At 31.8% G+C, this 11214-nt stretch overlaps 1 protein-coding gene across 1 annotated transcript in view; it reads left to right on the top strand.

Moving 5' to 3' along the window:
• Window positions 1-336: 336 nt before the first annotated feature.
• Window positions 337-11214, top strand: part of LOC134269962 (uncharacterized) — a 36125-nt gene continuing 25247 nt past the window's right edge. The window contains exon 1 of the mRNA XM_062752136.1: window positions 337-489. Coding sequence (XP_062608120.1) covers window positions 412-489 — 78 coding nt within the window. The 5' untranslated portion in view covers window positions 337-411. The remainder of the gene's footprint in view (window positions 490-11214) is intronic.

The raw sequence follows: 11214 nt of genomic DNA, 5'->3' as shown, positions 1-11214 counted from the left end.
TGTAGGAAATTAAAATGGCTATTGTCTCCTCCACAGATAGGCTATTTTAAGCAATGCAGATTCCTTTCTCCTTAAGTATAATTTTATGTGCATATTCTAAGAGTTATACCCTGAAGTAATGCACACACCTATTGAAATATTTACTTTATACTGAAACACTGTTCAAACCAAGTGTCTGATTTATGTCACAGTTTCGGTTGTTATCTTTTACTACTTAAATGTGCACAATAAAAAGTAAACCGATTTGAGGACGTCTGTTCTTAAGAATTTACTGGTGAATCCGCCATATTAGTTTTCGTTTAAAAAGGTGTGCCTTTAGTTTTGGGGATTTTTGATTAATTTTTAAGCTTTTTAGAGACAAAGACAGATCATAAATGTGGATCAAGACAGTAGACAAGACAACTTTCCATCATGTCCATGGCACATAGCTCGATATATGATTATTTCTGGATTTTGATGACAACACTGGCATACTGGGTGGTAAAATGTGTAAGTTTATTTTATGACTACTTTATTTGAAAGTTACTCTTGTGTACAAGTAAAATTTGCTTTGTTGAAGCTTTACACAAACAATTCAGCCTAGCTGAAATATATGGGTTTAGTCGAACTGAAGACATTAAAATGACAATTTTTTTTATTTTTGTACCATAATTTTGAATTTGGAGGCAGTAGGGTAAAAAGTTTGGGTCGGGTTCTAATTTTTTTATAAAGTGAAAATGATCATCAAGAACGCTTCTTTCAAAATTGTGAAATTATGGACCTAAGGAAAATTGTCAATTGCCAAAATTGGAACAATAGCTACATGTAAGAGCTCTTATCAAAAAGAGCATCTATAAAGTGGATTTTCTCGTTAAATATTTCATTGCAAATCTTCTATTCCCTATATTCCAAAGCATTAAAATTCTTGGTAAACTTTTCGGTAAGTCAGTGGCATTTAACTGTTAAACGGTGAGCGATACTCGTATACCTAAATACAGTGTTATTCTACTTCTTTGTCTTCACAATGTTGGAGATCTCTAAAAAACGATCGCTGGACAAAACAGATAATACAGGTGAATGGTCAATGGAACAAGATGAACAGAAAACTGAAGGTTTTCAACTTAGAGAAATTATGCAGGGCATTTCCAGCATACAGACAACGCTAGCTAATTTCATGTTACGATTCGATGGTCAGGGTAAGCATCTAAACGATATTACAAAAGAAATTAGAGCCAAAGTGGTATTCAGGAGAGGCTAGAGAATGTCCAGGAGCAGGCCAATGATACTATCTACCTCGTAACAGAGTTGCAGGACAATCAGAAGAAAATGGAGAGAGAATTAAATAGACTCAGAGATTACGTAGTTAAGCTCGAATATCGTGTGAACACGCAAAATAGTCAAATTATCGACCTAAAATCAAGATCAATGGAGAACAATATTATTATCAGTGGGTTGGATGAAAAGGGTCCAGAGAGAAAGTCTCCGGAAAATCTCGCTAATATTCTTAGAAATGTTTTCATCTCTGAAATGGGGATGGAAGAGGCAACAGTAAACGAATTCCGAATAAACAAACTTTTCTGCATGGGGGAGTATGATGTACAAAGAAAGATCCCGAGACCCATCTGTGTACAATTCAGAGATTAGACTCAAAAAGACCTTGTGATGAAGCATATTAAAGTCTTGAAAGAAAAAGAATCAGTTATAAGAGTAGCCCAGCAGCAGCCGGAAGAGATCCGAGAGAGGAGAAAGCAACTCTACGAAGTTCAAAAGAATTATGCAGCACGCATAGAGTCAAAAATCAAAGGTGATAAACTTGTGTTCACGCAAAGCAACTCAGTTTACCGGGAGAAAGTTTGACCTCTGCCTACCGCAGACGAAGTGATCACAAATGACGTGGTAAATACTACCGTTAGTACAGGAAAGTCCATAGAAGATAACGGGAACCGGTTCATAGCACACGCTACGCAGGTCGACTCCTACAAACAGATCAAGATATCGCTGGTGGATATCATGCGTGTCGAGACGGTGCCAAGTGCGAGTCATAATATTTACGCCTACCGTTTCTCAAGTAGTGATGGATAGGTGCACGAAGGTTCAAATGACGATGGAGAGCATGGAGCTGGTAGGTTGTTATTAAAAACTCTGGCCGATAACGAAATTAACAATGCACTTGTAGTTGTGTCAAGATGGCACGGAAATAACATCGGACCCCGTCGCTTCTCGCACATTAAGGAAGCAGGTCTCGGTGCGGCAAAGAAGTTACCAGTCTCAGTTTGATATAACTTTCAGTCTCGCATAAAAGGTGAATTCCGACAGTTATTTGAGTGAACCACTATCATGAACCAATCTTATTACCTTTAACATTGTTTCAAAGTGAAATAAACATCACGTGTGTCTATTGAAATATTCCGGATATTTATTTTTTATCCAATTATTCCGACTTTTTTTGAAATGTGGTATTTCCTGTTTTGTTTTTCGCATTTGGTAAACAATTTTCTTTTCGTTTCGTTTCAAATACTGCCTGGTGTTAACATAATATGTGAATTATAATATTAGACATAAATACCACATAACAATGGGAGAATCTATGCACATAGTCTCTATAATATCAAACATATATACATTAGCTAATTGATACAAAATAATCAAGTTATGATTTGTTTAAAACCAAAAATAGTTTTCTCTGTTATTGTTGAAGTTATTAAACTTTAATCATAACTTTCTGTGCTTATCTTCTTTATTTTTGTTAAATAGAAAAGTCTTTGTGCATAGTATTCTCTACAATCCGTTAGCATCTTTAATTTTTATAAATATGCTTACTTCCAATTTATTATCATAACTTAAAAAAAGTTTTTTGGCAAAATTCCCCCGCCCCCTGAAAATAATCAACAACAAGAGGCATGTCTCTTTTTTCATACTTTTTTCCCCATATATTTGTTTTTGACATCTGGGGGTCAGCATTTTCCTATCATCATACAGACATTTATGGAACATAGGGAAAATAACATAAAAATATTGTCAGTAAACTGCCAAGGCCTGGGGGATACAGATAAAAGAGGTGATGTTTTCAAAAATCTTAAAGCTAAGAAATATAATGTTTATTTTCTTCAAGATACACATTTTGTGGAAAAGGATGAGAACATGATAAGAACACAGTGGGGGTATAAAGCTTTTTTAGTTCTTTTAAGTCCAATTCAAGAGGAGTTGCTATCTTATTTAATAATAATTGTGAAGTAAAAATATGCAATGAGTTTAAGGATAATGTGGGAAACTATCTTATTTTCGATGTCCTCATTGAAGACTTACCTTTTTTACTGATAAATATATACGGTCCTAATTGTGATACACCCAATTTTTTTTCTAAGTTTACTAAATAAAATAGAGGAGATAAATTGTTTTCAACACATTGTTATTGCAGGTGACTTCAATTTAATTTTTGAATATTAATATCAATTCTCTATAAAAATCAAATTTTAAATAGGGTTGTGGAAATGACATGTCTTCGATTTAGCTGAAATTCACAACATTTAGTACAATTGACATAGCTTTAATAAATATGATGTTAAAGTATAACTTTTCAATTTGGTTGCCATGGTGACAAGATGCTATTTTTAGAACCCTCTGATTAAGCAAATTTTGCTCTGTTTTAAATCAAGTTAGTGCACATTCAATAAATTACTATTAATTCACATGAAAATTATATTCCCCGGGCTCATATTAATTAAATCTGAGAGCTAAATTTTATTTAAGGTATTTGAATGGAGGTTAAGCGAATTTTTATCGCAGAATTAAGACTGTTAGCAAATTGGCAATTTGCCAAATTTGTCTTTTTAAGTCATATCCAATGAAATTTTTCACCATTTTGACAGCAGATATATTTTTTACCATGTATCATTAAATTAACTATATATTCATAGGTTTTATGAAAATAAAAAAAAAATTAATGGGTAAATCCAAATCTTTCTACAAATTATTGCATGAAAATTGGCAATTTGTCAAAATTGACTTTTTTTTAGTCATAGTCAATGAAATTTTTCACCATTTTGACAGAAGATATATTTGTAACCCTGTATCATTAAATAAACTATATATTCTAAGGTTTTATGAGAATTTAAAAAAATATTAGGTAAATTTACAGTTTTTTACAAATTGCATGAACCCCCCCCCCCACCCCCAACCCCCACCCCTGCCATAAATCACAAATTACAGAGATCATCTAAGAACACGTTTTACCAAATTGAACAAAATTGTTAGGTAATAAATGTCAAGTTTTTAAATCCTTTTTAATAATTGAATAGAACTTCTGCTTCTGCAAATAACTCAGTCACAGGTGTTGCCATGGAAACAAATCAGGCTTCTAGTTATTTTATGGAATAAAACAAGTGAGTTTCCAGCAGTTGTTACAAATCTTTTCATAACCTGTAATTGTTTCCAATCCTTTGGATTTATTCACTAAAATATGTTCAAATTCAAAACAATTGTTTTCTGGTTATCTTTTTTTAATATATAATTTAAGTAAAAGGAAAAGTCATAATCAATTAATAATATGAAAGTATCTTATGAAAATATGAAAGTAAGTCAGATAATATAATGTCAAAACAAGGTGGCAAGACCATCTTGATTTTAATGTTTGTTTGCCCTCTCCCAACTCAGGGGAATATTATTAAGTCCATAGGTAGGTTGGAAATTCTTTTTCGCAGAAAATTTCAAAATATTTGTTGATGAGATAAGATGAATAAAAAGAAAAAAAAAATCCTGTCTTGCAATGTAAAAATGTTTTTAGTCTGTTGGGATAAGGCAGCCATTTTTTTTTTCAAATGACCTTGTATGCTAAATTTTGTGGAATAAATTCGTATTATGACATTGCTTATAAGCATTTTCAGATGACCAGTTATGCAATTATGTTCTTTTCATAGATATAAATATTTTTAACCATTTGAACTTGACCTTAGACATTTACCCATTTAAAACACTTTAACCTTGATGACCACAACTTTTGAATTTGGATTTTCATATTTCACATGCATTTTCCTTGTGACAAAACCTTTCTTGTGATATCTGGTGAGTCTTGGCATAAGCTGCCATGTATGGGGGAATCAGTATTTCAGCATTAATCTTTTTTGTTGTTTTGTGAAAATGTATTCATATTCTAATCATATATGACATACTGTCAGAAGCCTGCCAGTATAAAACTAAACATTTGTGAGCCCATGTGGCGGTGTATAATAAATCAGTATACCACCTCTCCTGCAGAGTGATAAATTAAAAAGAGAAGATACACATTCTTTTCATAACACTGCTTTTATAGAAAAGACATAAACATGACATTGGAATAAAAGCTCCAATTAAACAGTGACATTTTTCAAAAATACAAGAAATCAATTAAGAATACAAGTATTCTCTGAAGAAAACAGATGCTCTGCTTAAAGAAAAAAATTACACTAAAATTTGTTCCTTCATATTCTCTCATTTTATGTCAGCTTGTTTTTCTCAAATTCATATTTATGTCCTTTTGTATACTTTTGAAAAGTAGCTTGCAATTTGTTGTGGATTTTAGTAATAATCTTTAGAAAACCCTCTCTATCCATCTTGCACCAGTGACAACTATAACTGGATCTTCTTTTCTTTCTGTTCCTTTTCCTACTTGTATTTTTCATGTAAAAATTACTTCCAGACCACCATGAAATGATTTTTTTTGGAGGGCGTGGGCTGTGTGTCCTCTGGTCATTTCTATCTGTTCTCATGAAAATAAAATAAAATACCATAAATTTTTGATCAGTTTGGATAAAAAATCATTAAAAATAAATTTTAAAAACTTAAAACTGGAATCTTTAAATGTTGCTATATAAAAACATACATTTTCAACCTCTGATCAGTATTATCTCCCTTTATGCATTGTCAAGGCAATCATGTCTTAAGTTACAATGTTCAAATTAACAATAAATCCATCCAACTTACTGTAAACTAACTTTTATTTGCGTGCGAGAAATTTTCGCAAGGTTCGCGAGAGCATAGCCATCACGAATAATTCTCGCAGCGAACTGATCCTGAAAGTCTCTCTTGTATTAAAAACAGACCCTAAAAAGGCTTCATTGTCGCGAACAACTTAACGCCCGGTAAATCGTGAAAAAAATTCGTCGCGAATAAAAGTAGTTTACAGTCATAAACAATGCATGTACCTCTCTGGTCTCCTTGTTAGTGGATCTGTAATCCCGAGAATCTTCATTAGGAAAATTTTGCAAGGGTGCAATGATCAAATTATTTTTTGATTTGAAAGTTTGGGTTAAGATCCTCAACATAATATAAATATATATATATTACATGTAACTGGTATTTAAATGTTATCTTGATAGTTTTCTGAATCCTGAGAAATGATTGATAAAGGAGGGGAATAAATGTTGTCATCAAGCAATTTTTATTTCAATTTACACATAGTTAAAGCTTTCCTGCAGTTCGGACAAATTGCTGAAGAGTAGAAATGAATTTGACAACAATTAATTTTGAAAGTGGTAAATGAAAATTAATGTTATTATATCATGATTTAATTGTACAGTAATAAAAACATACATGTTTTATGGATACTACACGTAATGTGGTATAATTTATTTTGTTCTTTAATGTGACTATTTTTGTACAATATATCCTTGACCTGTAAAGTTCACAGCATCAGAATGATCTCATCTGTACAGATCAATACTGTAAAACTAATACTATTCATAAATATGTGCATGATTGCTATGCCTGTAATATATAACTAAAAAACGGTGATCAGTAAAATATTATTATGAGACAGAAAGCTGCATCTTAGAAAAGTCATAGAAAGAGTGCTTCGTGACGATTAATAATGAAGAAGTACAAATGGAGTTGTCACATTCTTACACTCTTGGATAGATTTCTTTACCTACTTTACAATTACATTACCTTGCAGAGTAAATAACTTGTTTCAAGGTCCCAAAAATAATTTCACATAGCATGCCAAAGTAGACGTACTAAGATCTAGAACACCTTTCCTTCACTTTATTAGCAGCTGTAAATCAATGTGTATGAGATAGACTTTACTTAACCGGTCCCCAGATCCACAAGAGGCAGCTAGATTAAGGGCGCCCATAGAAACTTTGTCGTAAATTATTCCGAGAAAATCAATATAATTTTGTTATCTTTTTTATTAGCATGAGTTTAAATTTAATGGGAATTGTACTAATTCATATATATGTATGAGGTCTCAACAGAGTTTGGCCAAAGCGACTTTACGTACATCAGCTGTATGTCACGTGACTTGGTTAAGATTAGAAAAAAGCAACAGCACACAACCTGCTCCCAGCGCTTTTTTAAAATAGTAGAGATAATAGCTAGATGTGTACAAAATATCATAATTTATAGTTAAGCGGATATCGTTGAACTTTTGAGATTTTCGAGGGGTTGTGTATGTGATTGTGGTTCGTTTGTGTGTAAAAGTGCATGACTGTGGTTCTATAAGAGACATATTCGTTATGAATTTAATATACGACTATGAAATATTAATTAATGCATTCAAAAATATGACTCAATTCTTGTCAGATCACGCTTATTTAGTTTTAAATTTCACATTTACAAGTTACATTCATAGCTTGATCTGCATCTCAAGTGCAGAGAAACTGCGTGTCAAACTAGTCTATGACGTCATATCTGTCAGTATCTGTCAGTACAGCGAGATCAAGTTGGCTTTCTTATTACATTCAAACAGTGTTATAACGACAAGATAAGTTACACAAAAATCTATGTTTACTATAATTATAATATATCTCTATATGTAAAAGTTTATGAAAAAGACAATTATTCGCCGAGATTCATTTGTGCAGTTTCATCGTAACGTCATAATCGATTTACCGAAGCTCTGCATAGGCTGATCTACCTTTGGCAGTTCTTAAGGTCAAGATCTAGTAAATGACTTAAGAATAACTTTTTAGAGTCAAATCCATTATGACGTCATAATCACTTTCATCTTTCTTTTTCCCGTACTTTACGGCTCTAATAGAATTATGAAGAAAACAAAGTATATCCTTGGAATTCAATTTGAAATCACACGAAAAGTAGTCCCGATACCTATCTTAAATTTGACATTATTTTAAAGTAGAAACTAAGAACATACAAATAACCGTTTTTTGAAAAACTGTAGGCAATCTCGATGCATTTTCCTTGTCTGATATAGAAAAACCTCCCATTTTCAATACTGGTTTTCTTAACTTTTCATTGAAAATGATAGTATAAAATATGGTTTTTATCTTGTTTTTCTACAAAATATGCCCCGAAACAACTATTTTGACCAGTGAAATGTTATAAAACATCATTAAAGGAATTAATTTCTTAAATCTGAAAAATCAGTAGGCACCTTCCATTTACTAGATCTTGACCTTAAGATCAAGATCTAGTAAATAACTTGAGACTAATTCTTTGGTGCTAGATCCATTATGACGTCATAATTAATTTCAACTTTCTTTTTCCCGTACTTTGCGGCTTTAGCAGAATTATGTAGAAAATTTTAATGTCATTCAATTTGAAATCATATGAAAAGTAAACCGGATACCTATATTAATTTTGATTTTGATTCAAAGAAGAGGCCATGACCATACTAATGACCGTTTTCTGAGAGACTGTAGGAAATCTGGATACATTTCCTTTGCCGAATACAAAAAAAAATCCCATATTCATGACTGGTTTTCTTAATTTTTCATTGAAAATGACAGTTTTAAATACAGTTTTGCATCTTGTTTACCTACAAAATATGCCCCGAAACACCTTATGTGACCAAGCTAAAGCTGTAAAGCATCATCAAAGGAATTTATTTCTCAAGTTTGATAAATCTGTAGGCACCTTTCATTTACTAGATCTTGACCTTAACCTAGCTGCGAATCAATGCGCTCATTGGACTATGACGTAACATTTACGTCATGCAACTGATAAGGATTAACTTTGCACACTTTTCGACTGATTTATAGGGTTAGTCCTTGCACAAGTATTCGACTGATTAAGGTTAGTTTCGTATCCATCTGAGAGATTAGGGTAAGTCCTTGCACTTTATTTCGTCTAATCGTCTAAGTCCTTGAATACCATCCGAGAAATTAGGGTAAATGACTTGTTCTTTTAGACAAGTTAAGAAATCAGTTGTTTCTGTAATTTTTGCAAGATCATAATTCAGCTTTAACGGCATTTCGTTAGTTTGTTTACATTGAAGAATGCCCAAGTCCGAAAAAAAAAATGACACTAAGCATGCGAAACACGGGCTTAGTTCAGAATTATTCTTCCTCATGTTTTTCCATAAATAAACAATATTTATTAATCTTCTCAGAGAACGAGGTAAAAAACGACTAAACTTTTAACCGTAGAATTCAATTTAGTTGTCAAAAAAGTCAGAAGCTTTGTATTTTTTATTTTTTCTCGATCGCTCAAGCGATCTCGTATATTCTGAAGTTGCCTTCGGCGACACTACATTTTAGCGCTTTTTCTGGGGACTGGTAAATTAAAGTCGTTCCTGTGTCTGCGTGTACCGAGTTAATTTTCATAAATTTACAATTATACATTTGTGATCAATTCTTTAAAATATTCTACGGTCCGGATATTGCTTAAAATCTCAACAAGTTTAACCCACTATTCAGTTATCATTGTCAAAAAAAGGTTTAATATTTTCGTGGTATGAATTCTACAAATCTTGTTTATCGAAATAGAATAGACACATACATATTATTACTTGGAAAAATAAATATATTCAAAATGCTTTAAATATACTGAATTTTATAGAATATAAAATACCGGTACCCAAAACTGGCAAATATATTTCACAGTAAGTATATTATATGTACAAAGCCAAAAAAGCCTATTTCAAACTTCAAAAAGACTTTCTAACATTTAATCCATCAATTAGAACTGCTTTAAATGTATTTGACCACACTATTAAACCCATTATCCTGTATGGTTCGGAGTTATGGGGTTTTTTTGACCCAACAACCTCTAAATTTAAGAGAAATCCAAATATAACACTAGACAAAATATACCAAAGCTTAGAAGGCGAAATTTTAAATCTTAAATTTTACAAACATTTACTAATGGTTCATGGTAAAAGCAGCAATTTTGCTGTAAGATCTGAGCTAGGACGTTTGAATTTACATTTTGATGTCATTAAAAATATGTTGTTATACTGGCATAGATTAGAGAATCTAGATGGTGAATTTCCCTTGCTTAGTGAGGCTTTTAACTGCTCTAAAACACTACACCAAAATGGTTTTACTTCATGGTATTCTTGTGTTAACTTCTTACTTAACCATATTGATATTAAAATTAGTGATTTCCTAGGTATGTCAACCCCACAATTTAAAATCAATTTGAAAAGAATATTACTGAATTTCTATAAATTAAAATGGGAAAAAGACAGGAATTTACATAAAGATGGCAAATTGTCTACCTTTACCAGCATAAAGACTAAATTTTGTTTTGAACCTTATCTAGATATTCTTACAAACAATCAACATAGATCAGTTTTAACAAAGTTAAGAATATCGGCTCACAGGCTTAAAATTGAAATTGGACGTTACCAAAAAATACCTAGAGAGGAACGAATTTGTTCACTTTGTCATCACAACGAGATTCAGGATGAAATTCATTTTCTCCTTGTATGTCCTCATCTTAATGTACAAAGACTTGAACTCATAAATATTTGTAAAATTAAATGTAAAAATTTTCAGTCTCTATCTTATGATAATCAATTTTATTGGCTCATGAGTAATGAAGACCCAGACATCCTTAGATCACTTGCTGGATTCCTTAGTAATTTACCTTAATTGAAGATATTGTGATAAGCATAAAAAATTATATACCTCTTTCCCAGTTTCTTGCCTTTAACTATATATATGTATAAATTATATATTTGTATGTAACTTACAATACAATACATGTATGTATATTCAGTATATCTCATATACTTTTTTGCGAATTGGTTTTTTTTAACAATTGCTCTTTATTTGTAATATCATCATCATGCTTGTTCTATCATTTGGATCCTCCTCCTTCTATTTGTAAATCTTTTTGCTCCTCCGGGAGCCCAAATTGGATTAATAAAATCTTGTATCTTGTATCTTGTACATGTAATATGTGCAACTGTGCATTCAAGTTTTCGTGGTTTTGTTTTTTCTTATTGTTTTATATTTCAATATACAGTCAGTTACCGAGGACATGTGTCACCTGAATAGAATTATAAATAAAAAA

Source organism: Saccostrea cucullata, unplaced genomic scaffold (assembly GCF_032062105.1).
Source record: "Saccostrea cucullata isolate Sc308-1 unplaced genomic scaffold, CSIRO_AGI_Scuc_v1 ctg1181, whole genome shotgun sequence".
In the NCBI taxonomy this organism is placed as follows: domain Eukaryota; kingdom Metazoa; phylum Mollusca; class Bivalvia; order Ostreida; family Ostreidae; genus Saccostrea; species Saccostrea cuccullata.
This window is presented reverse-complemented; position numbering and strand designations above follow the sequence as displayed.